The sequence below is a fragment of the Pelophylax lessonae genome (assembly GCF_965119305.1).
Source record: "Pelophylax lessonae genome assembly, chromosome: 3".
Taxonomy (NCBI): Eukaryota; Metazoa; Chordata; class Amphibia; order Anura; family Ranidae; genus Pelophylax; species Pelophylax lessonae.
In genome coordinates, this window is record NC_138770.1 from 396,178,489 (window position 1) to 396,202,274 (window position 23,786).

General features: G+C 43.1%; 1 protein-coding gene across 1 annotated transcript in view; it reads left to right on the plus strand.

Annotated features, from left to right (window-relative positions):
• The first annotated feature begins 1,243 nt into the window (after window positions 1-1,243).
• FIG4 (FIG4 phosphoinositide 5-phosphatase) overlaps window positions 1,244-23,786 on the plus strand; it is a 448,851-nt gene continuing 426,308 nt past the window's right edge. The window contains exon 1 of the mRNA XM_082251578.1: window positions 1,244-1,318. Coding sequence (XP_082107704.1) covers window positions 1,256-1,318 — 63 coding nt within the window. The 5' untranslated portion in view covers window positions 1,244-1,255. The remainder of the gene's footprint in view (window positions 1,319-23,786) is intronic.

The following is a 23,786-nucleotide window of genomic DNA, read 5'->3' on the forward strand; positions in this document are numbered from 1 at the left end:
TCGCTGCCATTACTAGTAAACAAAAATAAAAATGACATAAATCTTTCCCCTAGTTTATAGATGTGATAACTTTTGCGCAAACCAATCAAAATATGCTTATTGGAATATATTTTTACCAAAAATATGTAGCAGAATACAAATTGGCCTAAAAGGATGAAAAAATTAGATTTTAAATTTTTTTTTTTTATTGGCAATGTTTTATAGCAGAAAGTGAAAAATATATTGTTTTTTTTTTTTTTTTTTCAGAATTGTCGCTATTTTTTTTTGTTTTATTGCGCAAAAAATAAAAAAAACTACAGGTGATCAAATACCACCAAAAGAAAGCTCTATTTGTGAGGGGAAAAAAGGCATCACTTTTTTTTGGGTACAGCGTCGCATGAATGTGCAATTGTCAGTTAAAATAACGCAGTGCCGACTCGCAAAAAATGGCCTGGTCATTAAGAGAGCAAAGCTTTTCCGGTCCAGAAGTGGTTAACGAAAAAAAAAAAAAACTAGTAGTGTGTACAAGGCTCACGTCCCCCATCCCTGTGCAGCTGTCTTTATCATTTTCCTGTTATAATATTGCTCTACTGAATTTTACAGTACTATGCTATCTATGTTTTAAAATATAAGTAAAGGCAAAACTTTTTTTTTTTCTTTTTTTTTTTTCTTTCTTTTTCTTATTTTTTTCTTTCTTTTTCTTTTTTTTTTTTTTCTTTTTGAATGGAGTGGAGATGGATCAGAACACCTGTCAGGTTTTTATTGCTGTTGATGCCCCCTATGAGAGAGATTCATCCTCTCTATTTGTCCTGTTTACTATTATCACTGAGAGTAAAAGTGAAAAAAAAAACCCACTAATTTCGGGTTGTCCCCAGAACAGTACTTGAGGAGAAATCTTCCAATGGAGACACTAGTTCTGGTGACAACTCTTTGGAGGGATTTCTTCTCACTTCCTGTAGTGACTATGGGACATGAAGTGAGAAGATACTGTGTATACCCCCCTGAAAAATAACTGAAGGGGTAACCAATCCCCTTTACTCTATCCAAAACAAGAAAAAACATTTTGCCTTTACTTCTACCTCAAAGTTTTTTAGTTTTATCGCTGTGTATTTACTATATATATATATATATATATATATATATATATATATATATATATATATATATATATATATATATATATATATATATATATATATATATATAATTTTTTTTTTTTTTTTTTAGATAAAAGACCTCGGCAATCTATGAACTAAACAAGAAGAGTATCGTCATAATGCCACCTGCTGCTTCTCTAATAAGTGGTGTTCAAAAGCTGATACTTTATGAGACGAGAGCGGTGAGTAACTACATACTGGGCTTTATTACGGCTTTAGACTTTATTGTTTACCTATTTAAGTGTTAGGATTGCCTGTTAATAGTTTTAGCTTACTTCTTGAAACTTACCTAAGTGAATTAAGAACTATTTTACACTGTTGTAAAGGTAAAACTAAGAGATTCTAGAAAAAAAAAGGACCTCTAAAATTCCTGTTTTGGGGAAAAGGAAAGTTCTCCCAATGTAAGCTCCTTACATTTTAACCCCCTTAGCGGTATCCCCGAGCGTGACTCGGGGTGGATTTTCTATGCTAGGATCGGTATCCCCGAGTCACGCTCGGGGTAGATGTGCAGAGCGTGCAGCGCTGTCCCATACCTTCTCCTGGCGATCCAGCGATGATCTCCCATTGCTGTGATCACCAGCCGAGATCTCCGCCGCTCGTCCGTCGGTCTGATGACTTCCTGGTTCCGTTCCCTGCAGCAGCAATGCTGCATGGGAGCGGAACTGGGAGGGAAATTCAAACGTTGCACAAAACACAAACACACACACATATATATATATATATATATATATATATATATATATATATATATTATATGTATAAGTATGTATATCCTCTGTGTGTGTGTGTGTGTGTATATATATATATATACACACACACACACACATATATATTATATAATAAAATTATATTATTGATTCGATTATAATTCATGCGTTTGTGTTTCAAATTTATCACATCTGGGATGTCTACTAGACTCTTGTTTTGGTCAGGTTTAAGTCAGTAATTACTAAGAATTGTAGGCCTATAATACATAACGCCAAATTTCCATGCAAAAAATTGTACCGCTTTTGGTACATAATTCCTGACCTAATCATACCGCCAGGGAGGTTAAGGGTTTTAGGACAATTTTTTATTTTCAAAGATTCATACCTTTCTATAGCTAGTATTTAGTTATAGATGAATTCTAGGTATGGATATTTTTATGTATGTTGTAGTTAGATTGGCCCAGTCTGCACCAATGTAACTATGTAGATACTATACCTGGCCGATCCCCCTGAAAGCTGGAAATTACTAAACTAGACACTGCTACTTCAGTGATTGCTTCATGGTCCTGTGCTAAGCCACTGGCCTGCTGCATTATAAATATAAAAGGTCAGCTGCTTAGCATAGGGGCCATTCAGTGGATGCTTTGCATTTTCTAAGCGAATGCAAAGCATTCTCTGATTGGGCGAGGTGGAGAGGCGGGATGGTGATGTCACAAGGAGCAATCAGGAGCTTGGTATGAATTTTTACAGCCAGTGATTGGGAGCTCTGAAGGTGTTATTTCTTTCCTTCCCGCTGCCCAAAAATGAGTGTGCAATTCAGTAAGATCTAGGTGACACCACAGCATTTTGTCTTTTGCATCTGTTTACTCCTTATATGTAGTATGTTGTCTAGATGACTTAAGGGTTGTTGCATGTAAGTTTTTTTTTTTTTTTTTTGGCAAGCCCAGCTTTGAACCTTTACATGCTACAGCAATACAGGGTTGTTGTCATGTGCCATATATCAAATCATGCTCTTATTCTTGTCACATATACTGATATACTATATTGTCAAAAGTATTGGGATGCATTTACACACACAGGAACTTTAATGGCATCCCAGTCTTAGTCCATAGGGTTTAATATTGAGTTGGCCCACTCTTTACTGCTTATAACAGCTTCATCTCTTCTGGGAAGGCTGTCCACAAGGTTCAGGAGTGTGTCTATGGGAATGTTTGACCATTCTTTCCAGAAGCGCATTTGTGAGGTCAGGCACTGATGTTGGACGAGAAGGCCTGGCTCGCAGTCTCCACTGTTCCAATTCATCCCAATGCTGTTCTGTCAGGTTGAGGTCAAGACTCTGTGCAGGCCAGTCAAGTTCCTCCACCCTGAACTCGCTCATCCATGTCTTTATGGACCTTGCTTTGTGCACTGGTGCACGGTCATGTTGGGACAGGAAGGGGCCATCCCCAAACTGTTCCCACAAAGTTGGGAGCATGAAATTGTCCAAAATGTCTTGAAATGCTGACACCTTAAGAGTTCCCTTTACTGGAACCAGTGCACATAGCAAGATCCAGAGTTTGGGGTGGAGGAACTTGACTGGCCGGCACAGAGTCCTGACATCAACCCAATAGAACACCTCTGGGATGAATTAGAGTGAAGCCTTCTCATCCAACATCAGTGCTTGACCTCACAAATGCACTTCTGCAAGAATAGTCAAACATTCCCATAGACACACTCCTAAACCTTGTGGACAGCCTTCCCAGAAGACTTGAAGCTGTTATAGCAGCAAAGGGTGGGCCAACTCAATATTTAACCTCACAAACTAAGACTGGGATGCCATTTAAAGATAATGTGCTTGTAAAGGCAGGTGTCCCAATACTTTTGACAATGTTGTGTATATGGTAAACTTAAAGCAGGACTTTTGTCTGAAACTCAAAAGCTGGGAGCAAGAAGGTTTTCTAATAATGACATACTATTTATTTTCTACAATAAAGTTTTATTACCAGAGTATACCAGATATATTTTACCTATGGATCCCAAACACTGTCTTCTTGGTATATTAGATGAATTTGAGTGGGAGATTTACACTAAGGAGGCTATTGTGAGATCCTTGTTCTTGACACGCAAGCTTATAATGATATATTGGAAATCTGAAAATCCTCCTACCATAAAGGAGTGGATTACGACAGTGGGCAATATCATACAAATGGAAAAGCTAGTCTACCAACACAGGGGATGCTACGGAAAGTATGATAGGCTATGGAATTCCTTGTTGAGTGTCCCTGGATTAGCACCAGCGGACTAGGTCATAGACTGGCTGCTAGGTCTAAATGCCGATTAATACCCGATTCTTGCTGATGTCTATATACAATAGTTCAATCCCAGCATCTGCTGGGGGCCAAGATCAATTCGCTCCTGGGTGCATGGGCTGGAGTCCAATAATCCTGCACAGTCCAATTAAGATCCCGAACCCAGAAGACGCTGAGAAGAAGATGTCCGCACCAGTGAGGAAGCTCACACACCTCTCATTGCTGGAACAGAGGTGAGTTTGGATCAAGTTTAGTTCCCACTTAAAGTAGAACTATAGGGGCAACGTTTGTTTTTCATTTTAAATATAGAGTAAGGGAGGGTTAGAATTCCCATCAGATTTTTTTTTTTCAACATTTGGGTTCCCTTTACTTATTGTCCCATAGCCAAACAGCAAGTGAGTCCTTCAAAAACTGTGTGCGAGTTTATCTAGAAGAGTTGAGAAAAGATGCTGTTTTTGAAGGGTGGTCACACCAAATATTGATTAGATTTGGATTTCACTTTAACTTACAAGCTGACCTCAATGCACAGTTTCATTGGGCAACTATGTGGCAAATGAGATGTTGATACATGTAGAGTAATGCACTTGTAGGCTAAGAATATGCATGCATCATACATACTAGGGGGAAAACAACTGGAAGAATCCATGTTGGAGAAGGTGTAATGATTCGCGAACCTCAATCAGACTCAAAATAGATTTCCGCTGCTGGGTCTAATTAGGTAATTACCGTATTTATCGGCGTATAACATGCACTTTTTCCTCAAAATCAAGGAAAAAGCAGCAGTGCGTGTTATACGCCGATATTAAAAAAAAAAAAAAAAAAAGGCCAGGAAGCATTGCCGAGAGCAGAAGGGGCGGGCCGGGCCGAGGAGAAGGAAGGACGAGCTGTCATAAGAGCTGAGCGCAGTCAACAGAAGTCCCGCCTATGACAGACGTCGCACGTCTCGGCAGAGGAGGCGGGACTTCCGATGACTTCGCTCGCTCGTTCTCCCTTCTCCTCAGCCCGGCCTGCCCGCCTCTACTCTTATGACAGCTCGTCCTTCCTTCTCCTTGGCCCGGCCCGCCTCTTCTGCTCTCGTCGCTGATTCCCAATCTTTTTTTAAAACCGATTCGGACAGTTCCAATGGCGCTTGCGAGGCTGCATATTTGGACACTGCGCTTGCGAGGCTGCATATATTGACACTGCTGATGGGCTGCATATATTGACACTGCTGATGGGCTGCATATATTGACTCTGCTGATGGGCTGCATATATGGACACTGCTGGTGAGGCTGCATATATGGACACTGCTGATGAGGCTGCATATATGGACACTGCTGATGAGGCTGCATATATGGACACTGCTGATGAGGCTGCATATATGGACACTGCTGATGAGGCTGCATACATGGACACTGCTGATGGGCTGCATATATGGACACTGCTGATGGGCTGCATATATGGACACTGCTGATGGGCTGCATATATGTACACTGCTGATGGGCTGCATAAATGGACACTGCTGATGGGCTGCATAAATGGACACTGCTGATGGGCTGCATAAATGGACACTGCTGATGGGGTTGCATATATGGACACTGCTGATGGGGTTGCATATATGGACACTGCTGATGGGGTTGCACATATGGACACTGCTGATGAGGCTGCATATATAGACACTGCTGATGGGCTGCATATATGGACACTGCTGGTGGGCTGCATATATGGACACTGCTGATGAGGCTGCATATATGGACACTGCTGATGAGGCTGCATATATGGACACTGCTGATGAGGCTGCATATATGGACACTGCTGATGAGGCTGCATATATGGACACAGCTGATGAGGTTGCATATATGGACACTGCTGATGAGGATGCATATATGGACACTGCTGATGAGGTTGCATATATGGACACTGCTGATGGGCTGCATATATGGACACTGCTGATGGGCTGCATATATGGACACTGCTGATGGGCTGCATATATGGACACTGCTGATGGGCTGCATATATGGACACTGCTGATGGGCTGCATAAATGGACACTGCTGATGGGCTGCATAAATGGACACTGCTGATGGGCTGCATAAATGGACACTGCTGATGGGCTGCATAAATGGACACTGCTGATGGGGTTGCATATATGGACACTGCTGATGGGGTTGCACATATGGACACTGCTGATGAGGCTGCATATATAGACACTGCTGATGGGCTGCATATATGGACACTGCTGATGGGCTGCATATATGGACACTGCTGATGAGGCTGCATATATGGACACAGCTGATGAGGTTGCATATATGGACACTGCTGATGAGGATGCATATATGGACACTGCTGATGAGGTTGCATATATGGACACTGCTGATGGGCTGCATATATGGACACTGCTGATGGGCTGCATATATGGACACTGCTGATGAGGCTGCACATATGGACACTGCTGATGAGACTGCACATATGGACACTGCTGATGAGACTGCATATATAGACACTGCTGATGGGCTGCATATATGGACACTGCTGATGAGGCTGCATATATGGACACTGCTGATGGGCTGCATATATGGACACTGCTGATGGGCTGCATAAATGGACACTGCTGATGGGCTGCATAAATGGACACTGCTGATGGGCTGCATAAATGGACACTGCTGATGGGGCTGCATATATGGACACTGCTGATGGGGTTGCATATATGGACACTGCTGATGGGGTTGCATATATGGACACTGCTGATGGGGTTGCATATATGGACACTGCTGATGGGGTTGCACATATGGACACTGCTGATGAGGCTGCATATATAGACACTGCTGATGGGCTGCATATATGGACACTGCTGATGGGCTGCATATATGGACACTGCTGATGGGCTGCATATATGGACACAGCTGATGAGGTTGCATATATGGACACTGCTGATGAGGATGCATATATGGACACTGCTGATGAGGTTGCATATATGGACACTGCTGATGGGCTGCATATATGGACACTGCTGATGGGCTGCATATATGGACACTGCTGATGGGCTGCATATATGGACACTGCTGATGAGGCTGCACATATGGACACTGCTGATGAGATTGCATATATAGACACTGCTGATGGGCTGCATATATGGACACTGCTGATGAGGCTGCATATATGGACACTGCTGATGAGGATGCATATATGGACACTGCTGATGAGGATGCATATATGGACACTGCTGATGAGGATGCATATATGGACACTGCTGATGAGGATGCATATATGGACACTGCTGATGAGGCTGCATTCATGGGCACTGGTGAGATGTCATTTGATTAAAAAAAAAAAAATGTTCTGAGTTCAAAGCTGTTTATTTTAAATGTAACCACTTGCCTACAGTGCACTTTCACCCCCTTCCTGCCCAGACCGATTTTCAGCTTTCAGCGCTCTCACTCTTTGAATGACAATTACTCAGTCATGCAACACTGTACCCATAAAAAATTTGTGTCCTTTTCTTCACACAAATAGAGCTTTGTTTTGATGGTATTTAATCACTACTGTTTTTTTTTTTTTTTTGTGCTATAAATAAAAAAGACTAAAAATATTGTGGAAAAAACAAATTTTTCTTTGTTTCTGTCATAAAATTTTGCAAATTAGTAATTTTTCTTCACAGATTTTGGCCTAAATGTATACTGCTACTTATCTTTGGTAAAAATAACCCAAATAATTATATATTATTTGGTCTTTGTGAAAGTTATAGAGTCCACAAGTTATGGTGCTAATCATTGAAAATTGATCACACTTGATCACACCTGATGTACTGAAGGCCTATTTTAATTCTTGAGACACTAAAAAGTCAGGAAAGTACAAATACCCCCCAAATTACCCCTTTTTGGAAAGTAGACATTCCAATGTATTTAATAAGGGGCATGGTGAGTTTTTTGAAGTTTGTAATTTTTTCCCACAATTCTTTGCAAAATAAATTTTTTTTTTTTTTTTTTACAAATTGACGTATTTACAGGTTATTTCTCTCACACAGCATATGTATACTTGCAACTACACCCCAAAACACATTCTACTACTCCTCCTGAGTATAGCGATACCACATGTGTGAGACTTTTTCACAGCCTAGCCACATACAGAGGCCTAATATCCAAGTAGCACCATCCGGCATTCTAGGAGCATAAATTACACATATAATTTCCTGACAACCTATCGCACTTTTGAAGGCCCTGGAGCACCAGGACAATGGAAACCCCCATAAAATGACCCCATTTTGGAAAGCAAACACCCCAACGTATAATTTTTGAGGCATAATGAGTCTTGTGAACGTGTCATTTTTTTTCCACAAGTTTTTGGAAACTGTGGAAAGAAAACGAAAATGCATTTTTTTTTTTTTTTACACAAAGTTGTCCATTTATGAAATATTTCCAACGCATAGCATGTACATAGCAAAAATTGCACCCCAAAATACATTCTGCTACTTCTCCTGATTATGTCAATACCACATGTGTAACACTTTTACACAGCTTAGCCACATACAGAGGCCTAATATCCAAGTAGCACCATCCGGCATTCTAGGAGCATAAATTACACATATAATTTCCTGACAACCTATCGCACTTTTGAAGGCCCTGGAGCACCAGGACAATGGAAACCCCCATAAAATGACCCCATTTTGGAAAGCAAACACCCCAACGTATAATTTTTGAGGCATAATGAGTCTTGTGAACGTGTCATTTTTTTTCCACAAGTTTTTGGAAACTGTGGAAAGAAAACGAAAATGCATTTTTTTTTTTTACACAAAGTTGTCCATTTATGAAATATTTCCAACACATAGCATGTACATAGCAAAAATTGCACCCCAAAATACATTCTGCTACTTCTCCTGATAATGTCAATACCACATGTGTAACACTTTTACACAGCTTAGCCACATACAGAGGCCCAACATCCAAGTAGCACTTTACACAAAGTTGTCCATTTATCCACTTTAAGACTGGGCCTATTTTTGACACTTGGTGTTTACAAGCTAAAATCCCCCAACATTATATATTTTTTTTAGCAGAGACCCTAGAGAATAAAATGGAGATCGTTGCAATATTTTTTATCACACCATATTTGCGCAGCAGTCTTCCAAATGCAATTTTTTTGAAAAAAAATTACTTTTTTTAATTAAAAAATAAGAAAACAGTAAATTTAGCCCAATTTCATAATGTGAAAGATAATGTTACACCGAGTAATTAGATACCCAACATGTCATGCTTCAAAATTGCGCACGCCCACGGAATGGCGCCAAACATTGGTACTTAAAAATCCCCATAGGCAACATTTTTTAAATTTCTACAGGTTACCAGCTTAGAGTTACAGAGGACGTCTAGCACTCAAATCATTGCCCTCGCTCTAACGATCGCGGCGATACCTCACATGTGTGGTTTGAACACCGTCTACATATGTGGGCGGGACTTGCGTATGCGTTCGCTTCTGTGCGCGAGCTAACGGGGACAGGGCGCTTTAATTTTTTTATTTTTTTCCTATTTATTTTATTTATTAATTTTTTATTTTTACACAGTTTAAAAAAAAAAAATGTTTTGATCATTTTTATTCCTATTACAAGGAATGTAAACATCCCTTGTAATAGAAATAGGCATGACAGGTCCTCTTTATTGTGAGATCTGGGGTCAAAAAGACCTCACAACTACACTAAAAAAGAAAAAAAAAAAATTGTTGAAAAAGAAAAAAAAAAAAACGGTTGCCAGGCAATGACTTTTGACATAGCTCCGGTCCTCCAAGACCATAGAGTCGCGTGAGGGCCATCTTGCCCTCACTTGACTTCCTCTCTCTGAGGATCCGGGACCGGATAGTTTTCCCCGCTGCCGGCAGGTCCGGTAAGCTGGGAAAACGTCTGGGACACGGCGGGAGGGGGGGGGTCACCTCTTCCCCTGCACCGTAAGGGTAATTCCACGGCGAATCCACCACTGGGACCACCTTTATCTGAAAGCCGACCGCCCGCCGTTTAAAAAAATACTGGGGTTATGGCAGCTATCTGCTGCCATAACCCCAGTATTTAGCTTTTAATGGCCGACGTATATAGTCGTTAGGCGGTCGGTAAGTGGTTGCATGTATATAGCAAAAATTGCACCCCAAAATACATTCTATAAAGGAAAGTGTACAGGAATAGTCCGAGTCCATCTCTGATCCGCTACTATTAGCGATTTCAAATTCCGAATCGGATTCGGAATTTGATTCGGATACTGATGAGAGCTCCCCGGTGCTCTCATCAGTCATGGAGAGGACCTGAAGAGCCTCCTCGCTGCTGTACATCCTTTTTGACATGCTGGCTGTGATGGGCTGTGCGACGGGTGACGGTTGACTGCGGATGATCACTGATGGGTGGCAGGTGACGGTCACTGATGGGGTGACAGGTGACGATGATTGATGGGGTGACAGGTGACGGTCACTGATGGGGTGATTGATGACGATGACTGATGGGGTGACAGAGGACGATGACTGATGGGTTGACAGATGACGATGACTGATGGGGTGACAGGTGACGATCACTGATGGGGTGACAGGTGACGATCACTGATGGGGTGACAGGTGACGATCACTGATGGGGTGACAGGTGACGATCACTGATGGGGTGACAGGTGACGATTGATGGGGTGACAGATTACGATCACTGATGGGATGACAGGTGACGATGATTGATGGGGTGACGGATGACGATGACTGATGGGGTGACGGATGACGATCACTGATGGGGTGACAGGTGACGGTGATTGATGGGGTGACAGGTGCCGGGCGATGGTCACCGATGGGTGACAGGTGACGGGCGATGGTGCACGGCGGTACTGATGGCAGTCTCTGGTGACAGGTGCACTTTAGGCTACTTTCACATGTGAGCGTAGCGATCGCGGGCAGAATCACCGCGATTCTGCTCGCGATCCGGAAATCATTGCAAATTGCGGGGCGCCTGTGCGTTGCCCTTGATTTGCAATAGCACCCCAAACGCTGTGTGATGTTACCGCAATTTCCGCCTGTCGAATTGCGGTAACATCGCGCAAACAACGCATGACGCCCCAAAGAAGCTCTTGTACCTTTTTTGGGCGTCATGCAATGTTTGCGCGATGTTTCTGCGATTTGGCAGGCGGAAATCACGGCAACATCGCACAGCGTTTGGGGTGCTATTGCAAATCACGGGCAATGCACAGGCGTCCTGCGATTTGCAATGATTTCCGTATCGCGGGCAGAATCGCTGTGATTCTGCCCGCGATCGCTACGCTCACATGTGAACGTAGCCTTATGGGTGGCAATTTCTGGGCACTGATGAGGTGCCTATTGGGTGACAGGTGCAATTGGGGGGGGCTAAGGACTGTGTGGTGACCTTTTTTGGTGTGATTTTACTTTGACAAGTGTACAGAGCAGTGACTCACTGTTTCTGGCTCTGCCCTCCTCACACTGGAAACTGTGTGAGGGGAGAAGAGCTAGTAACAGTGAGTTACTGCTCTGTGTTTACATTTTGTGATCGGCTGTGAATGGATTCACAGCCAGTCACATAGTAAACAGCCACTGTCAGTGACTGTCAGTGACTGTTTACTACTGCCGGTGACTAGCTGTGTTCCTAGGGAACACAGAGCCACCGACATGACCGTGCTGCGCGCTCCCGATCGCGCATGCGCGGTCTTCTCCTGGGCTCCTCTATTGTGATCGGCTGTGTGATTAGATCACAGCCGATCACGTGGGAAAAAGCCATGCCCATTGGCTGTTTCCCCCCTGCCGGTGACGCGCTGTGTCCCGGGGACACGCCGCCACCGACGGTGCAGGGCGGCGCGCACACGATCGCGCGCTTGCCCTGCCTGAATGGGCCGCCGTCATATGACGTCCGCCCAGAACAATGGTCGCTCCGTCCCGCCGTCATTTGACGGTGGGCGGGCGTAAAGTGGTTAAGCTTTTTTCCTGAAATTTCTCTCCAAATATTGAGGTGCGTGTTATACGCCGATAAATACGGTAAATAATTGTAGTGCATGCACAAGGAGATCACACTGACACACGTTGTTCAGGTAAATGATACTTCCTGTTTATTTCTAATGTTCAGCGAGTTAAATAGTTAGTAGGCGGTGTCATATGTTAGTACGTCATAAGGATAATATTAGCATAATACTGATTATTTGCAGCTTTCTGATTAGTCATGTCCATTATAAGGCAGTCCCCTTCAAGTTTATGAATGTTATCTTCTCTTGAAGGCTTGGTGCCAAGGCTCCATCTTTCTTCAGGCATTCCATTTCGGTGGAGGGGGTATCTAGTAACGGCTATTTTGAGTAAGGAAGACAGAAAAAAAATATGTACATGTACAGAAAAATAGACATTTTGCTTAATTCACAAGTGTTCATCACATTCCTTCACAGTCCCCCCTAAAATGGCTATATTTCTTCTGTCCCTCATACTAAAGTGCCTACTCACCTGGTCCAAACTCCTCCGGAACTTTTTTAAGGCTATACATAGAGAAGAGCAGTAACTAGTTCACTACCCCCCTCGATACAGCCTGGAGAGGGCAGTCAGGTGCTATCTATCCCTACAACCCTATAGAACTGTGAAATGATGAACAGGGAGTGACTGTAGAGGGGTGAAGGGTTTATCTGAAAGCCGACCGCCCGCCGTTTAAAAAAATACTGGGGTTATGGCAGCTATCTGCTGCCATAACCCCAGTATTTAGCTTTTAATGGCCGACGTATATAGTCGTTAGGCGGTCGGTAAGTGGTTGCATGTATATAGCAAAAATTGCACCCCAAAATACATTCTATAAAGGAAAGTGTACAGGAATAGTCCGAGTCCATCTCTGATCCGCTACTATTAGCGATTTCAAATTCCGAATCGGATTCGGAATTTGATTCGGATACTGATGAGAGCTCCCCGGTGCTCTCATCAGTCATGGAGAGGACCTGAAGAGCCTCCTCGCTGCTGTACATCCTTTTTGACATGCTGGCTGTGATGGGCTGTGCGACGGGTGACGGTTGACTGCGGATGATCACTGATGGGTGGCAGGTGACGGTCACTGATGGGGTGACAGGTGACGATGATTGATGGGGTGACAGGTGACGGTCACTGATGGGGTGATTGATGACGATGACTGATGGGGTGACAGAGGACGATGACTGATGGGTTGACAGATGACGATGACTGATGGGGTGACAGGTGACGATCACTGATGGGGTGACAGGTGACGATCACTGATGGGGTGACAGGTGACGATCACTGATGGGGTGACAGGTGACGATCACTGATGGGGTGACAGGTGACGATTGATGGGGTGACAGATTACGATCACTGATGGGATGACAGGTGACGATGATTGATGGGGTGACGGATGACGATGACTGATGGGGTGACGGATGACGATCACTGATGGGGTGACAGGTGACGGTGATTGATGGGGTGACAGGTGCCGGGCGATGGTCACCGATGGGTGACAGGTGACGGGCGATGGTGCACGGCGGTACTGATGGCAGTCTCTGGTGACAGGTGCACTTTAGGCTACTTTCACATGTGAGCGTAGCGATCGCGGGCAGAATCACCGCGATTCTGCTCGCGATCCGGAAATCATTGCAAATTGCGGGGCGCCTGTGCGTTGCCCTTGATTTGCAATAGCACCCCAAACGCTGTGTGATGTTACCGCAATTTCCGCCTGTCGAATTGCGGTAACATCGCGCAAACAACGCATGACGCCCCAAAGAAGCTCTTGTACCTTTTTTGGGCGTCATGCAATGTTTGCGCGATGTTTCTGCGATTTGGCAGGCGGAAATCACGGCAACATCGCACAGCGTTTGGGGTGCTATTGCAAATCACGGGCAATGCACAGGCGTCCCGCGATTTGCAATGATTTCCGTATCGCGGGCAGAATCGCTGTGATTCTGCCCGCGATCGCTACGCTCACATGTGAACGTAGCCTTATGGGTGGCAATTTCTGGGCACTGATGAGGTGCCTATTGGGTGACAGGTGCAATTGGGGGGGGCTAAGGACTGTGTGGTGACCTTTTTTGGTGTGATTTTACTTTGACAAGTGTACAGAGCAGTGACTCACTGTTTCTGGCTCTGCCCTCCTCACACTGGAAACTGTGTGAGGGGAGAAGAGCTAGTAACAGTGAGTTACTGCTCTGTGTTTACATTTTGTGATCGGCTGTGAATGGATTCACAGCCAGTCACATAGTAAACAGCCACTGTCAGTGACTGTCAGTGACTGTTTACTACTGCCGGTGACTAGCTGTGTTCCTAGGGAACACAGAGCCACCGACATGACCGTGCTGCGCGCTCCCGATCGCGCATGCGCGGTCTTCTCCTGGGCTCCTCTATTGTGATCGGCTGTGTGATTAGATCACAGCCGATCACGTGGGAAAAAGCCATGCCCATTGGCTGTTTCCCCCCTGCCGGTGACGCGCTGTGTCCCGGGGACACGCCGCCACCGACGGTGCAGGGCGGCGCGCACACGATCGCGCGCTTGCCCTGCCTGAATGGGCCGCCGTCATATGACGTCCGCCCAGAACAATGGTCGCTCCGTCCCGCCGTCATTTGACGGTGGGCGGGCGTAAAGTGGTTAAGCTTTTTTCCTGAAATTTCTCTCCAAATATTGAGGTGCGTGTTATACGCCGATAAATACGGTAAATAATTGTAGTGCATGCACAAGGAGATCACACTGACACACGTTGTTCAGGTAAATGATACTTCCTGTTTATTTCTAATGTTCAGCGAGTTAAATAGTTAGTAGGCGGTGTCATATGTTAGTACGTCATAAGGATAATATTAGCATAATACTGATTATTTGCAGCTTTCTGATTAGTCATGTCCATTATAAGGCAGTCCCCTTCAAGTTTATGAATGTTATCTTCTCTTGAAGGCTTGGTGCCAAGGCTCCATTTTTCTTCAGGCATTCCATTTCGGTGGAGGGGGTATCTAGTAACGGCTATTTTGAGTAAGGAAGACAGAAAAAAAATATGTACATGTACAGAAAAATAGACATTTTGCTTAATTCACAAGTGTTCATCACATTCCTTCACAGTCCCCCCTAAAATGGCTATATTTCTTCTGTCCCTCATACTAAAGTGCCTACTCACCTGGTCCAAACTCCTCCGGAACTTTTTTAAGGCTATACATAGAGAAGAGCAGTAACTAGTTCACTACCCCCCTCGATACAGCCTGGAGAGGGCAGTCAGGTGCTATCTATCCCTACAACCCTATAGAACTGTGAAATGATGAACAGGGAGTGACTGTAGAGGGGTGAAGGGTTTGTCCTCTTCCATCATAAGGCAGTCTTCTTCTTCTTGGTGGAGAAATGTAGGTGTGCTATTGTCTACAGCTTTGCTCATTAGCTTTTTTACAAATGTTAGAATACAGCAATACAATCAGGGCTAAAAGAACTCTGATTATCAGTACTGTTACTCCTATCTGGGCGAGCACCTTCTGCCACCCACTCATCCAGCTAAAATATTGATCCCAAGAGTCTGTAATACCTGAGTTCTTCTTCAACTCAAACGACAGATCTTCCAATTTCTTGATAGCTAGAGTAACTTTACCATTTGGACCAGTGTTGTCAGGAATGTATGTGCAACAGGTTCCCGTTTTTTTTTTTTTTCTTTTTTCTACCATTTTACGGACACCTCCTTTCTCAGCTAACACCATGTCTAAGGCTATCCGGTTCTGGAGTGTCATATAGGAAGTGGGGGCTAATAGATAAAAAGTTAACAATGGTAAATGATTGCAGGATCCTCTCTATGGTAAAGAAAAACCCCATTCACAACATCCAGACAAGTGAAGGACACTCTTTGGGAGGTGGGCGTATCATTGTCAAAGTCTACAATCAAGAGAAGACTTCACGAGAGCAAATACAGAGGGTTCACCACAAGGTGCAAACCATTCATAAGCCTGAAGAATAGATAAGCCAGATTAGAGTTTGCCAAAAAACATCTAAAAAAGCCAAATGAGTTCGGAAAAGCATTCTTTGGGTGGATGAATCTAATGAATGACGGGAAGAAAAAAGTGTGGAGAAGGCTTGGAACAGCTCATGATTCAAAGCACACAACGTCATCTGTAAAACATGGTGGAGGATGTGATGACATGGGCATGCATGGCTTCCAGTGGCACTGGGTCATTGGTGTTTATTGATGATGTGACAGAAGCAGTTGGATGAATTCTACAGTGCTTAGATATATACTGTCAGCCCAGATTCAGCCAAATGCAGCAAAGTTGATTGGACGGCGCTGCACAGTACAGATGGACAATGATTCAAAACACACTGCAAAAGCTCCCCAGGAGCTGTTGAAGGAAAAGAAGTGGAATATTCTGCAACTGCTGAGTCAATCACCTGATCTCAACCCAATTATCACATTGTGTGTCAGTATGTATGTATGTGTGTGTATATATATTTATTTATTTTTTATTTTTTAGTTGATTGAACTCAGTGGACATGTGTCTTTTCTTTTCTTTTTCTTTTTTTTTTTTTTTCAACCAGACTAACTAGGTACCTATGTAACTTCTGTTCATTTACTTTCCATTGTGTTAACTGATACAAAATAAAATATTTACACTTTTTCTGAAAGCATTTTTAAAGCGGCACTTTACTCATAACAACTTGATCAAAAAAAATCTTCCTTAGCAAGGAACTTACGTTCTACATTAATAATTATGCTACCAAAATTAGTGCCTGCTGTAAATTGTTTCTGTTGCTTCTTGCTGGAGGCTGCCATTTTGCTGAAGCCCAGAGCTCCTAAGCAGAAGTAAATCATAAAGCAGAACTAAACCCATCAATTTAACGGTTTAAAAAAAGTTACATTCTTGGAGTACCGGTGTTCTATCAGAAAACCTCTGCTTATCTGATTCTGCAACCGGAAGTGATGTACGGAACAGAACAACTTAATGCGCATTCCAACATGGCCACTATGCATTCCAATAGGTTTCCCAATGTGACAGAACACGAAGCAGCGGCGAACATCTTCTTACACCCATGCCAGTCTTGAATTTTACATTTATTTTAGCAGTAAACTCACCTTATATACTGAAATAGACTATTTCCGCGCCACCGCGACCGAGTGAAATAGTCACTATACATATCATTTCACTATATAATGAGTTTGTCGCTAAGCAGTGTGGGGTGTACCAAGATGGCCGTCCCCACCTTCTACCTGCAGGTTTTTGGCTATACCTACTAGAATACAATAATAATACAAATGTATTACTGTAATTCAGTATATAAGGTGAGTTTACTGCTAAATTAAATGTAAAATTTACTTGCGTGGGTGTAAGAAGATGTCTGTAGCTGCTTTGTGTTCTGTCACATTGGGAAACCTATTGGAACGCATAGCGGCCATATTAGAATGCATGGCGCATGCGCAGTAAGTTGGTCTCGCCCGAACGTCCCTTCCGGTTGCAGAATCAGATAGGTAACGGTATTCTGATGGAACACCGGGATTAATACCTGTCACATTTGCTGGTTTCCACAACTGTCCTCAAATGGCGGGTGTCATAACTGATCACATGTGGAGGACCAGCCTGAAGTCATCTAGCAGGACCCAATTTTCTGACTAAAGGTCCACTTTAATTTACAGCATTTTTTCACACTTGCCTAAAACGTTTGCACAGTACTGTGTATAATGACTATATGGAATTGTGTGGGTATGTTTAGGTGTTGGGGGGCAGCACCAAAAGCAAAAGCATCTATAGGGGGTAGCTGGTCTAGGGGAAAATAAAGCATAAGTTTGACCCTGCTTGTTGATAGTTTGCTAATCCAGAAATACCATTTGCCTACTTCATTTTGGTGCAGGAGAGGTGTTCCCAAACACACCCAATTAAAATGTACCTTAGAACCATCAAAAAGAGAAGTTGTACTGAACGGATTTCAGAAAAAGAAACCGCCCACAACATATGAGCAGGTTAATAGATTCTGACTTCAGTGAATTACTAAGAACTCACTGATTACTTGTTACCTAGAATTCATCTTCAACTTCGATGGAGAGCCATAAGCTATGTGAAGTCTGAGCACAGCTCTGACGTAAAATGAGTTAATAATTTGATTGCTTTTCTAAAAAACTTCTTTAGTACTGTGCAAATAATATGGTAGCTTTGTATGTTCATTCAACAAGCCACAGTAAAGGCTCCTACAAAGTTACCAATTACAAAGGCAGTTTGTATCTTGTAGTCATGTAGGGTGACTTTGTCTTTCGGTCATGGGGGGTGACTTTGTCTTTTGGTCATGTAGGGTGACTTTTTCTTTTGGTCATGTAGGGTGACTTTTTTCTTTTGGTCATGTAGGGTGACTTTTTTCTTTTGGTCATGTAGGGTTACTTTTTCTTTCGGTCATGTAGGGTTACTTTTTCTTTTGGTCATGTAGGGTGACTTTTTCTTTTGGTCATGTAGGGTGACTTTTTTTTTTTTTTTGCTCATGTAGGGTGACTTTTTCTTTTGGTCATGTAGGGTGACTTTGTTTATTTTGATTATGTTTAAGGTGGTCAGCCTTCTGTTACCTTTTATAAATACACAGCTTTTATAAATCTTTTAATTCAACTTTTCACACCATTTATAAGGGCCCTTTCACACGGGCGCTCCGTATGTCTGCAAATCATCTATTTTTTTGCGGATGATTTATGGACATAATGTAAGTCTATGGGATTGCGGATGTCAGCGGAATACCATCCGCTGACATCCGATTTTCTTCCTTTCAGTTCTGTTCCGTTTTTTGGAACGGAACAGAACCCTATTTTTCCTCCGTTCAAAAAAACGGAAAGGAAGCAAAATCGGATGTCAGCGGTGTCATCCGCTGACATCCGCAATGCCCATAGACATACATTATGTCCGTATATCATCCGCAAACGGATGGGATGATATGCGGACATACGGAGCGGATGACACAAGTGTCATCTGCTCCGTGAAAAAAAAAAAAAAAAAGTCCTGCAGCTGAGCAAAAAACCGGAGCGGCCGTGTGAAAGAGGCCTTAATGTTTGAAATGATGTATGGCCTCTGTTAATGAACTTCTCTGATAGATCAGACGCTTGTATTACACCTCCAAGTGCCATTAATACAAAGTTAAAAGCTTCTGTGATGCAAAGCAATAACACTTAATCTTTTAACTGCAACCATTTCAAGCACTAGTTCCTGAAAAAGACTGACCTAATTTGGTGCTATTTGTTTGTGAAAAATATGTTTCTTGTTCCTTGTCAAATGCATTTATTTATAGTAAAATTTGTGTGACATGAACCTGGCCTCAATTTTTTTATATTCTTTACAGACGTGTGTGTTTTTTCTTTTTTACAACTTTTTCTGCTTGCAAATCTTGGGAGCCAGGTAACCGGTGTGAAAAATGTGTCCCAAAATTCCTACTTGATGCTACATAAATGTGCCCATGCCTAATTTACTGGATGTTGTGCAAAGGTTAAACAGACCCGCAAAGTTTCATTATCGTATCAATAAACATATAAATATCCCCACGCTTAGGATTAGAAAGATGTGTAATAAATCAAAAATTTTAAATGAGTGTGTGTGTCCAAAAAGTGTATAAATAAATAAATGACCTAAAAAATTAATTATTATGACCACTCTCTAATATAAAGTGCAAAGTGTTGGGCTGCTGATGATGAAGGTGAATACCTTTAAATATTGTAGTGATATAAATATCAGTGCTGCTCCTCTATACAAAATTGTAAATCAATAAAGTGACGTGTGCAAAACACTATGATGCATATAGTGATAAATATATCCTCTGACTGCGAGTACACCAATATAATACGTGATACAGTGCTAAATAGAATAAATACATAAAGAACTTATCACATCAAATATATGATTAAAAAAGTGCAATATGGAAAAATGTCCTTATATTCAGAAGTAAAAATCCATATAGGTAAATTAGTCCATTTATAAAGTGCTGGTGCTGAACTTCAAGTAATAGTGAATCACTCTGTGCTCCCCTCTGTGTCCCCACTCGCCGGAACCAATAGAAAGATGGGCTTCTAACATTATCCAAGTATATGAGAAGATGGTGGGTATTCCTATATTCCGGTATTATCAAATATCTGTATCCTTTAATGGGACAAGTGCCGTACTAAATCCTTATCTCTGTGGCTCCCAGTATCGGATATTCATGTAAAAAAGGAAATCTCCATAGTCTAATATTGTAGGCTTTATTACAAATAAAATGACAGCAGTGATCCTTTCGGAACGTGTGGATAGCAACGTTTGGCATACGTTCGAATAGCCGGTACTAATGTCTGACGTCACTACCGTACTTATCTTCTCTGTTTTCAATGAAGCTCCTCTTTTCTCCAAACCATGCCCTCACAGGGCGAATGGTGCGACCTACATGAAGAAGGCCACAGGGGCATGAGAGGCCATAGACTACAAATTCTGTAGAGCAACTGAAAAAATTCTTAAGAGGCTAGGTCTTGCCTTAGCTGTCTTTAAACCATTTTTGACTATGTTGCACAAAGTGGCACATCTTGCATCTGCACTTTTTGCATTAAAACATGCCAGTTAGATTGCAGAATGTGACCATGGACTTGTGGGATGGAACCTTGGAAAGAGGGATCCTACTCGGGGCTACTATATTTTTAACACACCTAGCTTTACAATAGATGACTCTAGGTTGATCAGACAGACTAAGACCTAGCTTGAGAGCCTGCAGGAGGATACCCCAATGTTGTTTAATAATAATTTCCATGTTTCTGTGTTCAAAATGGTATTGAGTGATAAACTTTACATCAGAAGAAACTGATGGGGATTGTATTCTATCTTTGGGAATATAGGTGTGACAGTCTTCAAACGATTTTTGCACCAAGTCCGGTTAGTATCCTATGTCTATAAACCTATCCATCAGGATTTTCCATTGGTCAATGTAGTCTTCTTCCAATGAGCAGATTTTTCTCAATCTGAAAACTGGCTCTTTGGAATATTCTGTTTCCATTTTGCATGGTGAAATGCGTAAGTACGAATTGCCTGCAGAGGGCCTCAAAGGGGTTTTCTCTTACGTCCTCCGACAGTCGCCGCCCCTTCCCAAGTCTTCACCAATGGGTATTGACCTTTGCTCCGCAGGAGTAGCTAGGCAACAAGAATTGTTAATACAAAAGCTTTTAACATAGACACACCCCTAGGGGCTGTCCCCTCAGTCAATACCTCCCTGCACCAGCATTCCCAACTCAGTTTGATCTTGCCTAGCTTAGGAGTAGCAGGCTTTCCTGTGCTGGGGCTTTAGTCTCAGCCTTCTACCCTTTTTTGATTTTATTTCAAGTGTTTTGTCTTTTCTCTGCTAGCTGTTCTTTTGTCAGCTTTAGTTAGGGTTCTTCGGATGAAGATGTTCAGGCCACGATTAAGGGTCAGATTTCTGCGCTGGCTGTCCTTTTTCAACGCCCTGTGGCGTCTAATTCATTGGTTAGCACCTTTGTTCAGGGGGTGCGACATTTGGCCCCTCCTAGGAGGGAACCTTTGCCTCCATGGGACTTGAACTTGGTTCTGTCCGTGTTACAACAGGCTCCCTTTGAAAAGATCAGGGAGATCTCGTTGTCTCTGTTGTCCAAGAAGGTTGCCTTTTTGGTGGCAATCACTTTGGCTCGCAGGGTGTCGGAGCTGGCGGCTTTGTCCTGCAGCTCTCCCTACCTGGTGGTTCACAAGGATAAGGTGGTCTTGCGACCTAACCCATCCTTTCTTCCAAAAAGGATCTCAGAGTTTCACCTTAATGAGGACATTGTCTTGCCTTCGCTCTGCGCGAAGCCTAAGCATCCGAAGGAGGTTGCCTTACATTCCTTGGAGGTTGTCCGGGCGATCAGGGCTTACCTGTCGTCCACTAAATCTTTTCGCAAGTCGGATTCCCTCTTTGTCCTTCCTGAGGGACCTCGGAAGGGCATGGCGGCGTCGGCTGCGACCATCGCTAAATGGATCAGACAGACCATTGAGCAAGCCTATGCCTTGAAGGGGAAGGTTCCTCCTTTCCCTGTGAAGGCGCACTCTACCAGATCTCTGAGTACGTCTTGGGCTTACCGTCATCAGGCTTCTGTGGCCCAGGTGTGTAAGGCGGCGACTTGGTCGTCCGTTCACACCTTCTCAAAATTCTATAAGGTGGATGTTCAGGCATCGGCCGATGCCTCCTTTGGCCGTAAAGTTCTCAGTGCGGCAGTTTCTTAGGGACCCTTGGTTTTTTGGGCCCTTGATTATTGGGGTGTTTTACCCCTGGGTTACTTGTTTTTCCTGGGTTTTTGCTCCTGTTGAGCACGTTTTCCTGTTGCCCAGTTGGTTCTCTTACTGTGTGTAAGGTTCCTTTCTCTGATGTGGGTACTGCGTTGCTTTTCTGCGGCTGCGTCTCCCACCCCTCAGGTCTACACTGCTTTGGGACGTCCCATTGGTGAAGACTTTGGAAGGGGCGGCGACTGTCAGAGGACGTAAGAGAAAACTGAATTTTTGTAAAATCTTACCGTAAAATTCCTTTCTCTGAGTCCTCCGACAGTCGCCACCCCCCGCCCCTCTTTTGGGGTTTTTGTGTACTCTTACTGCTATGCTACCAAACTGAGTTGGGAATGCTGGTGCAGGGAGGTATTGACTGAGGGGACAGCCCCTAGGGGTGTGTCTATGTTAAAAGCTTTTGTATTAACAATTCTTGTTGCCTAGCTACTCCTGCGGAGCAAAGGTCAATACCCATTGGTGAAGACTTGGGAAGGGGCGGCGACTGTCGGAGGACTCAGAGAAAGGAATTTTACGGTAAGATTTTACAAAAATTCCGTTATTTCTCCAGATGCATGACTCCTCCCACCAGCCCATGGTGAGATTGGCATAACATAGTGCAAAGAAGGCACCAACGGCAGTGCCATGTGTCTGAAGATAATAACCCCCAAGATATTTGAAATAGTTGTGCTCCAGACAAAAACATGTACTATCCAAAATGAATTGGGCCTGCTTGTGATGCAAATTGGGTTCAATTGCCAAGAAATGTCCTAGTGCAGTGAGCTCTATCTCATCGGAGATGGACGTTTATGGGGACGTGGCACGCAAAGATAGCCATGTGTAAAATTTCCTCCCATATGTAGTAAGACACCGTGTCCAACAATTGGGATGAATCAAGGACAAAGGATGGCAATGATTGGACTATTGACTGAAGGAAGCAGTCAGCATACTGAGAAGCCACTGGCAAGAGTGTCAATGGCTGCAATTATCGGCCTCCCTGGGGGACAAATAGGATCTTGTGCACCATGGGAAGATGTTAGACGTAGGGGTGCTTGTGCAGTTCCTTGTAAAGGAAATTATACTCTCTTCCAATAATAACCTTAACCTTATCCTTAAATGCTTGATCTACCAGAATTTTGAGTTTTAACTAAAACATCTCTAGTGGGTCTCGCATACGTTTCCTATAGGTTGTAGAATCAGACAGAAGTCTATCGGCTTTTTTAACATAGTCAGTTCTATTTTGGATCAGTATACCACCTCCCTTATCAGCCTGTTTTATGACAAGATCATTATTTTGGGCTATGTTATCAAGTGCTAGTTTTTCCTTTTTAGAGTCAAATTTTGATGTTTATAACTGGTAGCATGGGCGGAGGAACGTAACTGCGCAATTGTGAGAAAGTAATGTGATAAAAGGTGTCAATGAAACATCCCTTTGCATGCTTGGGATGGAAAGTGGAGGGAGGCCTGATTCAGTATGTGTAATGTGGGCATATGATATGGGTA